The 20,174-nt window shown below is 33.8% G+C and overlaps 1 protein-coding gene across 1 annotated transcript in view; it reads right to left on the bottom strand.

Moving 5' to 3' along the window:
- TACR3 (tachykinin receptor 3) overlaps nucleotides 1–20,174 on the bottom strand; it is a 132,940-nt gene that overhangs the window by 50,753 nt on the left and 62,013 nt on the right. The window contains exons 2-3 of the mRNA XM_003829966.6: nucleotides 19,906–20,094; nucleotides 17,886–18,036 (exon numbers count right to left, since the gene is read on the bottom strand). Of these exons, the coding sequence (XP_003830014.1) occupies nucleotides 17,886–18,036; nucleotides 19,906–20,094 (340 nt within the window). The remainder of the gene's footprint in view (nucleotides 1–17,885; nucleotides 18,037–19,905; nucleotides 20,095–20,174) is intronic.

Below are 20,174 nucleotides of genomic sequence, written 5' to 3' on the forward strand. Positions count from 1 at the left end.
AACCAAAAGAACAAAGCTGGAGGCATCATGCTACCTGACTTCAAACTATACTACAAGGCTACAGTAACCAAAACAGCATGGTACTGGTACCAAAACAGAGATATAGACCAATGGAACAGAACAGAGCCCTCAGAAATAACGCCACATATCTACAACTATCTGATCTTTGATAAACCTGACAAAAATAATAAATGGGGAAAGGATTCCCTATTTAATCAATGGTGCTGGGAAAACTGGCTAGCCATATGTAGAAAGCTGAAACTGGATCCCTTCCTTACACCTTATACAAAAATTAAGTCAAGATGGATTAAAGACTTAAATGTTAGACCTAAAACCATAAAAACCCTAGAATAAAACCTAGGCAATACCATTTAGCACAGAGGCATGGGCAAAGACTTCATGTCTAAAACACCAAAAGCAATGGCAACAAAAGCCAAAATTGACAAATGGGATCTAATTAAACCAGAGAGCTTATACACAGCAAAAGAAACTACCATCAGAGTGAACAGGCAACCTAAAGAATGGGAGAAAATTTTTGCAACCTACTCATCTGACAAAGGGCTAATATCCAGAATCTACAATGAACTCAAACAAATTTACAAGAAAAAACAACCCCTTCAAAAAGTGGGCGATGGATATGAACAGACACTTCTCAAAAGAAGACATTTATGCAGCCAAAAAACACATGAAGAAATGCTCATCATCACTGGCCATCAGAGAAATGCAAATCAAAACCACAATGAGATACCATCTCACACCAGTTAGAATGGCAATCATTAAAAAGTCAGGAAACAACAGGTGCTGGAGAGGATGTGTAGAAATAGGGACACTTTTACACTGTTGGTGGGACTGTAAACTAGTTCAACCATTGTGGAAGTCAGTGTGGCAATTCCTCAGGGATCTAGAACTAGAAATACCATTTGACCAATCCATCCCATTACTGGGTATATCCCCAAAGGATTATAAATCATGCTGCTATAAAGATACGTGCACACGTATATTTATTGTGGCACTATTCACAATAGCAAAGACTTGGAACCAACCCAAATGTCCAACAACGATAGACTGGATTAAGAAAATGTGGCACATATACACCATGGAATACTATGCAGCCATAAATTATGATGAGTTCCTGTCCTTTGTAGGGACATGGATGAAACTGGAAACCATCATTCTCAGCAAACTATCGCAAGGACAAAAAACCAAACACCGCATGTTCTCACTCATAGGTGGGAATTGAACAATGAGAACACATGGACACCGGAAGGGGAACATCACACACTGGGGACTGTTGTGGGGTGGGGAGAGGGGGAGGGATAGCATTAGAAGATATACCTAGTGCTAAATGACGAGTTAATGGGTGCAGCACACCAACATGGCACATGTATACATATGTAACAAACCTTCACGTTGTGCACATGTACCCTAAAACTTAAAGTATAATAATAATAAAATAAAATAAAAAAAGAAATATCAGTTGACCACAAAAAAAAGTAAAGAAATACTTTATCTTATTTATTGTTTCCTTCTTGAGTAAAGTACAGAAATAATCAGTATAATACAGAGAGAAAGAACACATTCTCTAGAATCAGACTTTCTGGGTTCAAATCCTGACTCTATTGTTAAATAAAATAGGCAAGTTACTCAACCCTTCTAATTACTTTATCTGTAAAATGAAAATAACAGTGATGTCTTCCTTATGCAGTTATAAGGATTCAATGTCTAATGTATCTAAACAACCTAAGTAAGGTGTATGGCACATAATAAGCACCAATCAATGCTAGCTGTGTTTCTAGACCTATCATAAGCATTATCTTTTAATTAATAATCATAATTAGGTTTATATTTGTTTCATGAATAGGGCAAAGTAAGTGAAGATTGGATTTGCATATTTATGAGCATTAGGAACTAGAGACTTTGACATATATATTACCTAGATTAACCCTCATCAAAACATTACAAGAAAAATATTATTTTAGTATTCTATAAATAAGAAAATGGAGGGTGAGATATCAAGATGTAGTAAACCAGTAACTGGCAATGCAAGAATCAAACCAAACCATGCTGTTTGACTCTGTAGTTTATGTTTGTCCCCATTATAAAATATTGCAAAGATATGTATGTATATGTGCCGTGTTACACACAATGTCAAAAATGCAAGAAATTTAAAAAGGCTTTTTTTGGCAAAGGAAATCTTACTTGTGGCAAAATTCAGTTGAAATAATCCTAACCTTGTAATAAGAATCAAGAATAGAGAAAAAATGCACTTCCCTAATGATTAGCGATGTAGAGGGGTTTTTTTTCACATATTTATTGGCCATTTGTATACTTTCTTTTGAGAAATGTCTGTTTAGTTCTTTTGCCCATTTAAAAATCAAGTTACTTGTTTTCTTGCTCTTGGTTTGTTTGAATTCCTTATGTATTTTGGATACTAACCTCTTATAAGATGTACGGTTTACAAATTTTTTCTCCTAATCCTTCATTTTATCTTTACTCTATTGCAAGCTTGTCCAACCCATGGCCCACAGGCTGCATGTGGCCCAGGATGGCTTTGAATGTGGCCCAACACAAATTCATACATTTTTGTAAAATGTCATGAGATTTTTTTTTTACGATTTTTTTTCTTTTAGCTCATCAGCTATCACTAGTGTTAGTATATTTTATGTGTGGCCCAAGACAATTCTTTTTCTTCCAGTGTGGCACAGGGAAGCCAAAAGATTGGACACCCCTGCTCTATAGATTGTTTTCTTTGCCATGCAGAAGATTTTAGTTTAATGCAATCTTGTTTGTCTATTTTGCTTTTGTTGCCAGTGCTTTGAGGCTAAACCCCCAAAAATAATTATTCAGACAAATGTCATAAAGCTTTCCCCCTATTTTTTCTTCTAGTAGTTTTATAGTTTCAAGGCTTACATTTAAGTATTTAATCCATTTTGAGTTGATTTTTATATACTATGATTTAAGGGTCCAATTTTATTCTTCTGCATGTGTATACCCAAGGTCCCTCAACACCATTTATTGCAGATACTGTTCTTTTTCAATTATGTGTTCTTGGTACCTTTGTTAATATCAATTTATTGTAAATGTGTGGGCTCATTTCTGGGCTCACTGTTCTGTTTCATTGGTCTAGGTGTTTTTTAAAAAAATTCCAGTACCATGCCATTTTGATTACTATAGTTTTGTAATATATTTTAAAATAAGATAGTGTGATGCCTTTAGATTGTTCTTTTGATATATGAAAAAATGTTCAACATTACTAATCATGAGGGAAATTCAAATTAAAACCGCAATGATATATTACCTCATACATGTTAGAATGGCTATTTAAAAAATGGAAGATAAGTGTTGGCAAGAATGTGGAGACAAGGGAACCCTTCCTTGTACACTGTTGTTGGGAATGTAAATTAGTACAGCCATTGTGTAAAACAGTATGAAGGTTACTCAGAAAGCTAAAAATTAAACAAGTATTATATGATTCAGCAATCTCACTTCTGTATACATACCCAAAGGAATTGAAATGAGTATATCAAGAGATATCTGCAATTCCCAGTTTATTGCAACATTATTCACAATAGCCAAGATATGTAATCAACCTATGTATATACATCAGTGGATGAATGGATAAAAAAACGTGGCATATATACACAATGAAATACTAGTCAGCCTTTAAAAAGAAGGAGATTCTGCCATTTGCAATAACATGGATGAACCTGAAGGACATTATGCTAAGTTATATAAGCCAGGCACAGAAAGGCAAATACTTCCTAATCTCACTTACATGCGTAATCTAAAAATGTTAAACTAATAGAAGTAGAGAGTAGAATGGTGGTTACCAGAGGTGATGTTGGGAGGGAATGGGAGATGTTGATCAAAGGGTACATTTCAGTTAGACAGGTGATATAATAAGTTTTCAAGGTCTACTGAACAGCATGATGACTATAGTTAATAACAATGTATTGTGTATTTTGAAATTGCTAAGAGAATAAATTTCAAATGTTCTCACAAAAAAAAGATAAATATGTGAGGTGATGGACATGTTAATTAGCTTGATTCAATCATCCTAAAATATGGATATACATATTTGTATATATATAATCACATTGTATATATATAATGACATCATATATAATCACATTGTACCTCACAAATGTATAAAATTATTATTTGTCAATTTTAAAAAGGAATAGAGAATACAATTATTATTTGTCAATTAAAAAATGAGTAAAAATAGAAAAAATGTTGCTTTTTAAATTGACAAATTATTATTATTTGTCGATTAGAAAAAGAAAACATGAAATACTAAAGAAAACGTGGTATATCCACAAGAGAATATTGTTTCAGCCATTAAAAAAGAATGAAATCCTGTCATTTGCAGCAACATAGATGGAACTGGAGGACATTATGCTAAGTGAAATAAGCCAGGCCCAGAGAGACAAATAATGCATGTACTCACTCATATGTGGGAACTATACGAAAATTGATCTCATGGAAGTACAGAGTAGAACGGTGATTACCAGAGGCTGGGAAGGGTAGGGTGGAGGGGAGTTAAGGAGAGGTTGGTTAATGGATACGTACATACAGGTAGATATAAGGAATAAATTCCAGTGTTTAATAACATTAGGGTGACTAGGATAAAATATGCAACAGTAATTTATTGCATATTTTAAAATAGCTGTAAGAAAGATTTGGAATGCTCCCAACATAAAGGTATAATAATTTTTGAGCTGATGGATATACTAATTACCCTAATTAGATTACTATGTATTGTGTTCGTGTATCAAAATATCACATGTACCCCCAAAATATGTACAATAATTATGTATCAATATGAAATTTCAAAAAGGCAAGTGAATTTCTATGTTTGTTAGAATTAATGGCACTTTCTGATTGTATTCATGTCTTACTACATTATCACAATAAATGAGAGTAAACACAGGTTTTGTAATAACTACTGGATTTGCTTTATTGTTTTTATGCCTTTTTAGAGCAGTGCTGACCAATATGATAGCCACTTCTGCATGTGGCTATTTAAATTTAAACTTACATAACTGGAATAAAATAAAATAAACTTAGTCATTTGTTTGTATTAGCCATACTTTAAGTGTTAAATAGCTACCTGTGGTTAGTGGCTACTGTGTTGGATAGTTCAGATATGGAACATTTCTATCATTGAAAAACTTTTTATTGGACAGCACTGTTCTAGAGTAAATCAGGATGTAGAATGGAATGATAAGCAGGAAATTTCAGTAGTGGGGAGATTGCCAGTCTGGCGACAGAGTGAGACATTGTCTAAAAAAAAAAAAAGAGAGAGAGAGAGATAGAGATACAGATTGCCTAAGGGTAGCTACCAATTCTTTGCAGTTCAAAGTAGTAGAAATAACAGTTGTTTTGCCTTCTGTAGGAATGAACTCTACTTGCACTACCTGTCAGTTTGGGCAACATTCACCTTCCCAGAGCTTCAGTTTCTTGATTTGTTAAATGAGGGATAACAATTTCTACCAGGCCTCACTCCCAGGATTTTTGTGAGGATGAGTACAACGATATATGTCAAAGCTCTATATAATGATTGTATAAAATCTATAACAATTGATATAATTCTCAGTTGTATGTGTGCCTGTGTGTATGTTTCATGAAGTACTGATAATGATGGCAATTGTTATAGATTTCATATGCTGAGCTTCATTTTCCTGCTAGAAATTCATGATGCCTGAACATGATTCCATCTCTCCTGAATTTGTACTTGCAGAATGAGTAGTATTAACAGATAATCCATAGAGAAACTTTTTCAAATGATTGCCAAACACTGAAAGGCTTTAGATATTTCCTCCTAATGTTTATCTTTTCTTACCTTTTAAAAAAGAATAATCATTTCCACTTCTTCAGTACTACTGGAAACCACAAAAAAAAAAAAAATAAAAACTTTTCTAGGCATTTCAAACTGTTTCACATTTACTGCCACACATAGAGAGCAGGAGGAATATTTAATCAAAGGGTTTAAAGCATGTGGTATTGGCAATCAATGTACAACTCAGATATAGAAGGCTCTCCTGATTGCAAGTCGTACCATGAGGTGGGGTAGATAAAGTTACTAGAATTAGCAAAGAGCTATTAGTTTTCTTTAAGCTTCACTGTTTGAATTAGAAACAGTAGTTGAATTGTATATATGGTAATATTATACAAGCCCATCAGAAGTTTCAGATGTTTTCTGACTTTGTTTTGTTTTTAGCTATTTTTCTTTTAAGCAAAAGCTTTTAAAGAATAAATTGCATACATTTTCAGCATACACTGCTGGGTTAAAATATTTATATAATTTCAGAATGATATGAGATAGATATAGTCTACTGATATTCATTGATTCATCAGTCAAAATAAAAAATTTCTCAAAATATCTGAATGAAAAATAATTGGTAAATAATCATGAATTTCTATATAAAATTCTTACAATATTTTTTCTTTTTTGGGAAGATATTTCATAATACATAACAGAAATTTAAAAATTTTTTTCTAGTTCCTGACTTTCATTTCCCTAGAAAACTTACTATTAAAATGTTAGTTTTATACCAAGATGATAACATGCCTTTTTAAAAGAAAGTAGAATACATTAGTTTTTAAAAGGAGATATTATGGTTTTATGATTAATAATAATATGAATAACAATATTATTATGACAAATTATTAAGGAAAGATGCATGGAAATAAGTGGACATGTGTCCTGAAAATGTAGAAATGAGAGAGGGACACAAAAATAGGTAAACCACAATTGCATTATATATGAGCTTGAACATCTCCATGATATATTAACATTGGAAGTCTAAGTCATATGGGTAATTTCAAGGTTTTTTTTAATTACAACAAAGTACATAAAGATAAATAAATTGGTATGGAAAAAGAGTCAGACAAAAGTTCCAGTCTTTTCACAAAGCCAGCATTTTAGCAGTTTCTCAATTACCCTGAACATTTACTACTGCTGATACTGCACAATGAGCTGTCTCTTAGAAAAATGTGAAAATGTGTACATATTGTGTTATATTGATCACTAAGCAGGGTAGTAAAGGAAGACAATTGTTAAGCAGAAGTTCAGATTAATAGTATAAAATATGATGTAAATATTAAAACACAGGGAAGGAAATGTGCTATCAAATTCTTGATTCAGCTTGCTATAATGGATATTCTCCAAGAGTAAGAGATTTAGTTTATAGGCTAAATCTAAGAATGGAAAAATGGAAAATTATTCCATTTCCTCTGTGGCTGTTGCTGCTGTTGTCACTTTGGTGAAATGTATAGCCACAGGAAATTTGACATTTATATTTCTTGTTACAATTAATGCACAAAAAACCATAGAAAACCTTAGGACACTTAGAAACTGATTTTATCTTTAATGTAATTATCTTGACTATAAATCTTGACAAAATCTACAGCCATCTGAACAAATTCTTAATTAAAAGAAAAAAAGAAGAATCAGACATTAATGTCAGGAAATGAGTTCTGCATCCAATTTGAGATTCTTTATTTTGGAAAAGATACACAATGGTAGGAGAAAAGGCAAATATCCATATGAACTAAATGCCTCTTGTGTAAAAGATACAGTGCTAGGCTCTAGAACCACAATTTTAATTCCAAAAGGTCCCTACATACAATCTTATTTAAACCTCCACAATTTTCAGCAAACAGAGCATAATAAAGTTAAATATATGTGACCAAGATTACTCCTAGATAGGGCAAGAACTGGAATACAAGGATCTTTCACATCCAAGACCCTGTTCTTTCTAGTTAGCTGTGGGGCCAAGGCACAGCATGCAAAACCGGTCATGTACATGGCACGGAGCTCTTGGCTTTCCTAGTTCCTAATTCAGTCATTTAATAGTCTGTCTGTATCTATAGAATTACTTTCGTGACCAAGAATTGATATTTTTGTTATTGGTCAAATTTGAACATACTAGTACTGAGGGCAAAGCTTTGCAGCATGTCCTTAGAACCCTTCCTCCAGGTGGAGATAATTCTCTTTATCAACACAAGTGGAGGTTTGACATTGAACCAATATTAACGCAACTTGAAAGCAGTTCATTTTTCTTTACCTGATTCACAAGGCTAACAGAAGACTAGAAAACATCTTTCCTGAATTTAGACAAACTTTGTCTATTCCACTTCCACAGTAGGAATTTTTAATAAATAATCTTTGGCGAATGAAGGTGGATCTGATATAGTATAACATTCACATTGTTTCCATTCTCTATATAGACACCACTTCTTTTTTCTTATTGATGCATTTTATAATTATAATCATTTAAATATTATGTTTTATGTCCAATCATACAGCTGTTGATTAGTATAATTTATTCTCTTTCCATCTTGCTAATTAATCATTGGTCTTGTAGCATTTATGTTGTACAAGGCCAGTGTTGTAGATAGTTACTCCAAGATGCCAGTAGGGATTCATTTGTGTCCCTCACGCATATATTTTGGGATGTATTTTGTCATTGCCAAGGATTTTTAAATTATTTATAGGAGAATGTGACTACATTTTCTTCCAACCTGAGATGGAAAGAAGTAGTCCTTATTTATGGAAATACTATGTAGAAGAGATGGATAGCAAATCTTTTCTGTTTCCAAAGTGAATGAGTTCAAATTGTAGTCATATGGATTTAGTGAGCTGTAAATAAGATGCTAACTCTAAGAAGCATTACAAATGACTTTGAGAAGATATCTATAGTTTTCTTACTTAGGGAACAGTATGATATAGGCAAGACTAAGAAAATAAAATAGCATATTTAATTTCTTTTACCAAATATCCTAAATATGAAATCTGTTAGCCCCTCTACTCATTTCCTCCTTACAGTCTTCGATTTTAGTACAGAATAGGAGCAAGGCAAGGGATTCATGAAATTTTAGATTCTTATCAGATCTATCATTCTAGAATAGTTTTTTAAAACTGCAAGTGTATTTTAAGTCAGTTTGTGAGTTGAACACTAGATATTTAAAATTCAACTTTTCATATGCCAACCTATGGTGTATTGAATAAAGACATAAAGTTTCAAATTTTGTTGTATAATTGTTATAATTTTAAACAGATAGTTTCAATAATGATTTTCATACATGGCATTTTAGCCAACGTTTTAATAGGTAGCCAAAATCTTTGACTACTAATAAGTAGACTAAAGTTGGCAAGGATCAGTTTCCTTTTCTAGATACTAAATTATTCTCAAATTGGAATGTAAGCATTAATATAACTTGGTCAGCAAACAGGATAATGTTAAGAAAGCATTCTCTCTTAAAATTTAAAGAAGTATCATAATTTCAATTTCCAACTTGAATATCATAGTAATGAATAGTACACATTTCTTGAAGGAGAGCTTTGGCAAGATTAGTAACCAATTATCATTGAAAAAAATGAACTAAACTTAGCCTAGGCTTTGAGGATTGTGTGACAATTGTTATTCCATATTTTGAAATTAGTTGAATATACTTTTCTTTAAAGTATAGGGATTTTTAAGTTAAATACTCGGCTACATTTAAGAGGTTCAACACTCTAATTTTAATGGTGAGGAAACATTTTTAAAGCTATCAGCTTATTTCTCAAGGGTAATATTCAGTCTTTTTACCTAGTGCTAGTTAATACCAGTGTTGTTATTTTTAAACTATTGCTACTTAGGCAGGACAAAATAAAAATCTAGTGGGATTAGTTAATCCAAAATTATCTAAAAGTTTCATATTAATTCAAAGTTTAAATATGCTAGGTTCTATATAACATAAAAATGTGAGATATTTCTACTGGCTATACTTCAAAGAATATAATTCACAAGGCTTGAAATTGACCACAGTTTCTAAAAGTAGTGGGAGAAAGAGAAATGGAAGCAATGCTCTTCAATATTTACAAAGGTCTTCTGCTCGTGACTAGCCTAAAATTTTTTCAGCTCTTATATATTCTTGTAGATGAGTAATTGGGAGTTCAATCAGCATCTGCTAGCCTTTCATTATTTATTATTTATTTCTGTGGGTACATAGTAGAGGTATACATTTATGAGTTACATGAGATATTTTGATACAGGATAATGGGGTATCCATCACTTCAAGCATTTATCTTTTGCATTACCAACAATCTAATTATACTTTTTTAGTAATTTTAAATGTACAATTAAATTATTGTTGACGGTAGTCATTCTGTTATGCTATATAATATGGGAACTTATTCATTCTTCGAACTATATTTTTGTACCCAATAACACTCCTCACTTCACCCCTACTTTCCCACTACCCTTCCAACCTCTGGGACCTTCCTTCTACTCTCTATCTCCATGAGCTCAATTATTTTCATTTCTAGCTCCCACACATAAGTGGGACCATACAAACTTCATCTTTCTGTGCCTGGCTTATTTCACTTAACATAATGACCTCTAGTTCCATCCATGTTGTTGCAAGTGAAAGAATCTCATTCTTTTATGTCTGAAAAGTACTCCATTGTGTATATGTACCACATTTTCTTTATCCATTCATCTGTTGATGGACATTTAGGTTGCTTCCAACTCTTGGCTATTGTGAATAATGTTGCAATAAACATGGGAATGGATATGTCTCTTTGACATGCTGATTTCCTTCCTTTTGGTTATGTACCTAGGAGTGGGATTGCTGGATTATATGGTAGTGCTATTTTTATTTTTATTTGAGAAACTTCCAAACTGTTCTCCATAGTGTTTGTGTTAATTTACATTCCCATCAACTGTATGAGAGTTTCCTTTTCTCCACATCCTTGCCAGGATTTGTGATTGCCTGACTTTTGGATAAAGCCATTTTAGTTGGGGTAAAATGATACCTCATTGTAGTTTGGAATTGCACTTCTTTGATGATCAATAGTGTCGAGCATCTTTTTTATGCTTGTTGGCCATTTGTATGTCTTCTTTTGAGAAATGTCTATTTAGATCCTTTGCCCATTTTTAATTGGATTATTAGATTTTTTTCCTAGAGAGTTGTTTGAGTTACTGATATATTCTGGTTATTAACTCCTTGTCAGATGGGGAGATTGCAAATATTTTCTCCCATTCTGTGGGTTATCTCTTCACTTTACTGATTGCTTCCTTTGCTGCACAGAAGCTTTTTAACTTGATGTGATCTCCTTTTGTCCATTTTGGTTTTGGTTGCCTGTGCTTGTTGGATATTACTCAAGAACTCTTTGCCTAGTTCAATGGCCTGGATCATTGACCCAATGTTTTTGTGTAGTAGTTTCATAGTTTCAGGTCTTAGACTTAAGTTTTTAATCCATTTAGATTTGATTTTTGTATATATTACATAGCCCCTTTGAGGCTGTTTTCTAGATGCTGTAGGTATGCTTCATTGTTTTTATTTGTTTTTCTTTTGTTTCCTCTTACTGTACATTTTCAAATAGTCTGCCTTCAAGCTCACTAATTCTTTCTTCTGTTTGATCAATTCTGCTGTTAAAAGACTAATGCATTCCTCAGTATATAAATTGTATTTTTCAACTCCAGCAATTTTTCTTGATTCTTTTTAATTATTTCAATGTCTTTGCTAAATTTATTTGATAGAATTCTGAATTCCTTGTGTTCTCTTGAATTTCTTTGAGTTTCCTCAAAACTGCAGTTTGGAATTCTCCATCTGAAAGGTCACATATCTTTGTTTCTCCAGAATTGGTCCTTGGTGCCTTATTTAGTTCATTGCATGAGGTCATGTTTTCCTGGGTGATCTTGATGGTCACGGATGTTTGTCTGTGTCTGGGCATTGAAGAGTTTGTCATTTATTGTAGTCTTCACAGTCTAGGCCCATTTGGACTCATCCTTCTTGGGAAGGATTTCTAGATATTCAAAAGGACTTGGGTATTGTGATCTAGGCCACATCTGCATTAGGGGGTACCACAGACCTAGTAAGGCTGTGGTTCTTGCAGACTCACAGAGATACTGCCTTGTTGGTCTTGGATAAGATCCAGAGGAATTCTCTGGATTTCCAGACAGAGGCTCTTGTTCTCTTCCTTCACTTTCTTCCAAATATAGTCCCTTTTCCTGTTCTGAGCCACCTGGAGCTGGGTGGGGTGGATGGGGTGACACAAGCAGCCTGTGGCCACCACCACTGGAACTGCATTGAGTCACACATAAAGCAAACACAGCACTGGGGTTCACCCAAAGCCTGTTTTAATCACCACCTGGAGATATACCTGATGTAAATGATGAGTTAATGGGTGCAGCACACCAACATGGCACATGTATACATATGTAACAAACCTGCACGTTGTGCACATGTACCCTAGAACTTAAAGTATAATAATATATTTATATATATATTTATATATAAATATATATAAATAATACATATTTATATATAAATATATATAAATAATACATATTTATATATAAATATATATAAATAATACATATTTATATATAAATATATATAAATAATACATATTTATATATAAATATATATAAATAATACATATTTATATATAAATATATATAAATAATACATATTTATATATAAATATATATAAATAATACATATTTATATATAAATATATATAAATAATACATATTTATATATAAATATATATAAAATAAATTTAATAAAATAAGTATATAAAATAAATTTAATAAAATAAAATTTATATAAAATATATAAATATATTATATATAAATACATAATATATATTTAATACATATATAAATATATATAAATAAATATAAATATAATTATATATTATATATATATATATAAAAAATAATCACCACTTGGCTACCATCTATGCTTGCAGGCTGGCATACTACAATGAGCAGGTGGCGAAGCCAGCCAGGCTTGTGTCCTTCCCTTCAGGGTGGTAAGTTCTCCCAGGTAGATCCAGAGGTGTTCTGGTGGGTCCAGAGTTCCTCCTAGGTGGGTCCAGAGGTGCTGTCTGGGAGTCAGGGACAAGAGTCAAAAACCTTAGAAGTCTACTTTGTGTTCTATTGTACTGTGGCTGAGCTGCATTCAAACCACAAGAATCAGTTGTTTCCCCTCTTCTGACTTCATTTCAAAGGCAGAGGACACTTCCTGTGGCCACCACTGCCACAGGCCTACAGGGAGTACTGCCAGACTACCACCTATGTTCACTTAAGGCCCAGAGTGTTTTAAGTCAGCTTGTGGTAAATGCTGCCTGGCCTGGGATTCACCCTTCAGGGCAGTGGGCTCCCGTCTGGTCCAGGTAGGTCCAAAAATGTTGTCCAAGTGTCAAGGTCTGTAATCAGAGACCCTAAGAGCCCACTTTGTGCTCTACCTCCTTGTGGCTGAGCTGGTACTTAACATGGAAGACAAAGTCCCCTTTACTTTTCCCTTAGCTTTTCTCAAGCAGAAGTGTTTTTCCCTGTAGCCCCCACAGCTGGGAATGTGCTGAGTCTCACTTGAAGCTAGCATGTCTCAGGCTCACCCAAGGCCCATGGTGTACTACCTGGGTATTGCCACTGGTTATTCAGGCTCTCAAAGGCTTTTTAGTCAGTCGGTGATGGGTCTTGCTGTGACTGGGTCCTTCCCTTCAAGGCAGTGGGTTCCCTTCTAGTCCAGGTTGTGTCTAGAAATGTCATCCTGCACCTAGAACCTGGAAAGGGAGCCTCATAACTCTGACTGGTGCCCTGTCTTATTGTGGCTGAGCTAGTATCCAAGATGCAAAACAAAGTCTTCTTACTCTTTCCTCTCCTTTCCCAAGTGGAAGGAGCCAGTTCCTTTTGAACCCATGAGCCCTGCTGCCTGGGATTGTGGGGAGGTGATACATGCACCCCCTTAGTCAGCCCCACTGATGTCTCAGTAGGTTGTACACCACCCAAGTCCACTGGTTGTGAGCCCCGCACAGCACTATGACTCACATAGGAGTTGCGGTCTTTGTGGCCTATACTGCATTTAAAGTTTATTTAGAGCCCCAGAGGACTTTAGCCCACTGTGGTGAGGCGTGGGGGAACTCAACTTCTGACCCGTGGGATGGGTGACTCCTATCTGGCTAGGGCTGGATTAAATATTCCCTCTATGCACAGGCATCAGCTAGATTTGGATCAGTTTTGCTTTCTCCTGTGACAGGGCAGCACTGAGTTCCATGCAATGTCTAACAATTGCTGTGCTCTCTCTCCCAAGGGCAAAGATTCTCTCTCCATGCCACATGGCTGCTGCTGGGGATGGGATGGGGTGTCACAGGCAATTCAAGACTGTCTTTACTACACTCTTCAGTGTCTCTTTCAGCTATATGAAGTTAAAATCAGATACCGTGAGAGCTCTCGTGATTTTTGGTTCTTAGGAAATGATTATTTTTGTGTGTAGATAGATGTTACATTGGTGTCCTTCTGAGGTGATGATCAGTGGAGGCTTCTATTTGACCATCCTGCTCCACCCCGTGTAGTCTTTTATTATTAAGAGTCTGGCTCAGAGTAGTGTATAGAATTGTTTTTCCCAATAGTCATGATTAGTTTGCACTCATGTAGCCAATACTTTTTTTTAATGTCTCATGTCCAATCTGTAATATCAAAGATGTATTCTCTAGGAGACAACATATGAATAAATGGTCCATCCAGGGTAGAACTTCTGTGTTTTAAGTAATGATATGAAAAAATCCAAAATAACATGATTATTAGTAATAGCTGTATTCTAAACAACTCCAGAACAATATTTTGACTTTAGATAAAAAGAAAAAAATTAAGAGAAGAGCCAGCTATATTTTAAAATTGTATTATTTTGAACAATATGCATATTAGTGCCTAGATATCAATGCTTATACCAATAACTGACTGTAAAAGAAATCTAAGGACAAACAGATTTATTATGAGAAGTCCATGACATAAAGGGCCATTTCGTATTATTTCAGCCTAGAATAAAAACCAAGAGGAAGACATATAAACTGGAACTTTAAAATGTCTTACTTTTTTGAAATATTCTAGAAGGGTCACACTCCCAGTCTGAATTAGTATTTCTATTTTGAAATTGTGGAGTAATGAAATCAAAAGGTAATGTTTTGCCTTACTCTCACCATTTATTTAGAGACAAAATTAAAAAAAAAATCCCTCTTCCTTTTTGTTCCCTCTGGGACTCTGAATTCAAAAACAAAAGAAACACTCAGATTAAATTTTTATTTCTTTCTAGAAAAACATTACATGCATATGAAGAAAAACTATAATCTACAATTACTGGGTTTATTTTAATTTGTTTAGGCGTACACAGTGAAATGTTTAAAAAAAAGCTGAAACTGGATCCCTTCCTTACACCTTATACAAAAATTAATTCAAGATGGATTAAAGACTTACATGTTAGACCTAAAACCATAAAAACCCTAGAAGAAAACCTAGGCAATACCATTCAGGACATAGGCATGGGCAAGGACTTCATTTCTAAAACACCAAAAGCAATGGCAACTAAAGCCAAAATTGACAAATGGGATCTAATTAAACTAAAGAGCTTCTGCACAGCAAAAGAAACTACCATAAGAGTGAACAGGCAACCCACAAAATGGGAGAAAATTTTCACAACCTACTCATCTGACAAAGGGCTAATATCCAGAATCTACAATGAACTCAAACAAATTTACAAGAAAAAAACAAACAACCCCATCAAAAAGTGGGCAAAGGATATGAACACACACTTCTCAAAAGAACACATTTATGCAGCCAAAAAACACATGAAAAAATGTTCATCATCACTGGCCATCAGAGAAATGCAAATCAAAACCACAATGAGATACCATCTCACACCAGTTAGAATGGCAATCATTAAAAAGTCAGGAAACAACAGGTGCTGGAGAAGATGTGGGGAAATAGGAACACTTTTACACTGTTGGTGGGACTGTAAACTAGTTCAACCATTGTGGAAGTCAGTGTGGCAATTCCTCAGGGATCTAGAACTAGAAATACCATTTGACCCAGCCTTCCCATTACTGGGTATATACCCAAAGGACTATAAATCATGCTGCTATAAAGACACATGCACACGTATGTTTATTGCGGCATTATTCACAATAGCAAAGACTTGGAACCAACCCAAATGTCCAACAACGATAGACTGGATTAAGAAAATGTGGCACATATACACCATGGAATACTATGCGGCCATAAAAAAGGATGAGTTCATGTCCTTTGTAGTGACATGGATGAAACTGGAAACCATCATTCTCAGCAAACTATTGCAAGGACAAAAATCCAAACACCACATGTTCTCACTCATAGGTGGGAATTGAACAATGAGAACACATGGACACAGGAAGGGGAACATCACACTCCAGGGACTGTTGTGGGGTGGGGGGAGGGGGAGGGATAGCATTAGGAGATATACCTAATGCTAAATGACGAGTTAATGGGTGCAGCACACCAACGTGGCACATGTATACATATGTAACAAACCTGCACATTGTGCACATGTAGCCTAAAACTTAAAGTATAATAATAATAAAATTTAAAAAACGAAATAAATGACAGAAACTAACCAGGTACTACAGAGAAATTATTCTGAAATACACAGAACATAACATCAGTCATTGACTCTGATGATACCTAAGATATAGCTATAAGAAATTATCCCAAGAAAAGAGTATCTTTCAACATGAGCAAGATGTTATATAAGGCGGGTTGAAATTACAAAGGGGAGACAGATACTGTTCATGTAAGAGGGCCATGTTTTTGAAGCTCTCCTCGCTTTAGGATTCGTTTGTAGGTGCCAGAGGCCATTTGGTTGTTTGTGCACATTATTTTTAAGTAAAGCTTTTTGAAAGAAAAATAAAATTGAATTACATACACAGTAGATATATTTTTGTACATCCTGAAATGAGTAAATTGATCTGGAAAAGCTCATTCTTACTTTTTGTTTTCAAATGCTAGAAATCATGGTAAATGTTAACCAGACATAAATGTGGTCTAGTATTATTTGTCAATATAAGAGAAAAAGCACTATTAAAATGGAATCCATTTTGTACATTGCATTTTTAAAACCTGATTGATCACTGTTAAGTGAGTTTTTGTAGCTAAGTGTTTTTTAAGACTGTTGACTGAATTTTAAAGGAAATGTCCATGTGTTGCTAGTAGTACTGTGTAAATAAGTCATAAATGGAACAAACAATAATGATTGGCATAATCAGTAGGATTCATTCATCTTTGAGAAAACCTCTCCAAGATGCATTAGGTACACACCAACTGTGGAGAAAAGGATGGAATGTGTTTCCTTTTAACTCCACAAATTTATGAAAAACATCTCACTTATTTAGTCGCATAATGGTAGTAGAAAAAATCTCAATAAAATAATCCTAGTAAAATATAATATTTTAGAGGTGTTTTTGTTTCATGTAAATGAGAAACAGCCTTTTTCATGTCACTCAATAAATTATAGAATAGTATTAATACAATCCTCATCCTTTAATCATACATACATATAAAATGTCTTATCAGGGGAAAGAACACACAGAGAAAGTGAGAGAGAAATAAAAAGAGACAAGAGGGGATGCAGGAAAGATAGATTTATATTAGAAAATTATTGCACTTTCTAGAAGAGATGTCATTCCTGGGATAAAAGAAGCCTTGAGCAGATTATAGAATACATCAGAGGCATTCTTTTCAATAAATGACAAAGAAAGATAGAGTTGCAAAAATACAATCAACTGGAATAGTGAAATTATAGCAATTTCAGCAGAGTAATTAAGAATACTTTACAAAAGGCAATTTTTAAGAAGTCCTTATGTAATGAATTAACTATTATATAACAGACTGATTGTAGTATGTGGACAGCAGCTTATACAAAACCAAAAGAAAAAAGAAAAGAAAAAAATTAAAACAAAGACATTAAAAACAGGAGTAGAGCATCAGATCATATTGTATTAACACGCCATGACTAGATTGCTTTTCTTTCTGATATACCATAACCTATACAAATGCTAGGTAAACAACATGGACCAGTACCTTTCTTTTGGCCTTTAGCTGCTCATGATACTTGTCACAGGTATCTCCTGGGATTTCTCCTCCCCAGAGAGTAATTCCAACAATGGTGTATGTAATACCCATGATGAGCAATGGGAAACAGTACACCAGTATAATGACGATAATATGATAACTACGAAAAATAAGAAAAACACATGCTGAAGACCTTATTGGAATGAAATATTGGGGACTGAATTTGCTCAGCTTTAAATCATAATTAAAACTACCAAGAGTTATTTCTACATTATCTCTATACATTCATCTCAAAATTCCATCAAAATATCATGCTATTGTCACTTATATTTATGTTTCAAATGCTGCCAGTTGATGTTGTCAATCTTTACTTGGTATATGAAAACTATAGCTGGGTTGAAGGGCTCAGTTAAACATAAGTTCTCCTTGCCTAGAGGTTGAGGATGAACGACTTTCCACTGCTATGTACTCTGCTTGGTAATTGTTGAGCTAAACCAATTAAATGTATCATTGGAGGAAAAGGGAAGGGATAGAATAAATGAATCAACCGGCGTATGTTTTCTCCTATATAGGACTGTCTTCTCTATTGCTGCAACATCAGACATATATAAACTGTTTTTCATTCAAATGGTGGGAAAAAAGTAAGTAGATACTCTGAGCCATAATTAATCCACAAGTTACTACAATTTTTAAAAATCAGATAAAGACATTTACATGCAATTTTCCAGAGTCTGGGTCCATTTGATTGCATTGTTAACTTGGTAAAAACAAAACAAAACAAAACAAAAAAACATGTCGACATAGTAGTCAAACCAGAAGTATGCTGCTGTGAATTATCAAATTAAATTCTGGTATTTAGTAGCTTTCAATCAAAATTATAAGAATTCAATTAGCGAGGAAAAGGAGAGTAAGCCATACTACAATAGCCCAAATATAATTTATAATTTTACAAACTTTTGTATGGATTTCACTGTCTTGGAAAGCTTTAAAGTAATTAAAAAGTTTGTTAGAACGGTCTTCTCCATACCAGTGATTTTTTTTTTGTTTTTTGTTTTTTGTAAAGTGAATCTTAAATATCCTTGCCTTTCCATTTCTCGGTAGATTACTAAGTATTGATTTAAAGTCAATGAGGAAATAATTCAGTCAACAAATAATTTGAAGATGATAACATTATCATACAATTAAGATGTATTAATAATAATGAATACGGTACTCAGTTTAATACGAGCTGTCTGATTTTCCTTAAATAAGTGCCTCCTAATATTTTTGTTCAAAAATCTGAACTTTGGGTAGAGCAAAGGTAGATAAAATGACTGCTTTAAATGGCAACCATTATTTGCACCATTTGTTATTTTTAAAGGGAAAAATTGGTGAGTAAAATAGAAAAATAAGTACGTTATTAAAATAAAATTTAAGATTATAATTTAAAAATCAAATGCAATAAATTACACAATTACATTATTATTCCTTTTTGCTCTATTTAAGGTGGGTATAAAATATGAACCAAATTTTACCATATATTATAGCATTTGTATTTCCTTTTCAATCTAGTGTTCAGGTTTTTTAATGCTTTTTGCTTGTCTAGAGACAAGCAAAAGAACACAAACCAAATCAAACCAAAATAAAATTAGATAACCTACTAGGGTGTTCCTTCCCTTCATCTACGCTTCCTAAAAGAGCAATCAGCACATTTGGGCTTTGATTTCTTCCTTCTCACTCATTTCTCAATCAATAACACAATGCTTTTCTTTGCACATTGCTTTTATCTTTTATCACTTCCTTCAGGAAACTCTCCAGTGCCATCCCACATAGACATCCTCATATTTCCAATTAAAAACCTTAGTAACTTACACAACTTATTGACCACACACAAATCATACCATATTACAGTATTTTTATATATTTCCTTTTCCAAATAATGTATGAACCCTGGGGGAAATGTCAGTCTTATTTAATTGTTGCTCCTAATCTGTAGTTTCCTAAATGTTTGATAAACTGAATTGAAAACCATAATAGAGAATTAACTTACGTGAAATGTTGTTTGGGACCTTCTGGCCATTGCACAAAGCAGAGAGTACGGCCTGGCATGACTTTGGTTTTGGAATAAAGACACTGAGGGAAGGCAAGTAGAAATGCTAGAATCCAAATACTTCCAATGACAATCTTGGTTGCTGTAGCAGACAGTCTGGGTTTCAAGGGATCAATAATAGCCATATACCTATATAAAAACAAAAAAAACCATTTCATTGGTTTTCTTTATAACAGAGTTTGAAATGGAGTTTCAAAGGTATTTCAAAG

Source organism: Pan paniscus, chromosome 3, assembly GCF_029289425.2.
Source record: "Pan paniscus chromosome 3, NHGRI_mPanPan1-v2.0_pri, whole genome shotgun sequence".
NCBI lineage: Eukaryota > Metazoa > Chordata > Mammalia > Primates > Hominidae > Pan > Pan paniscus.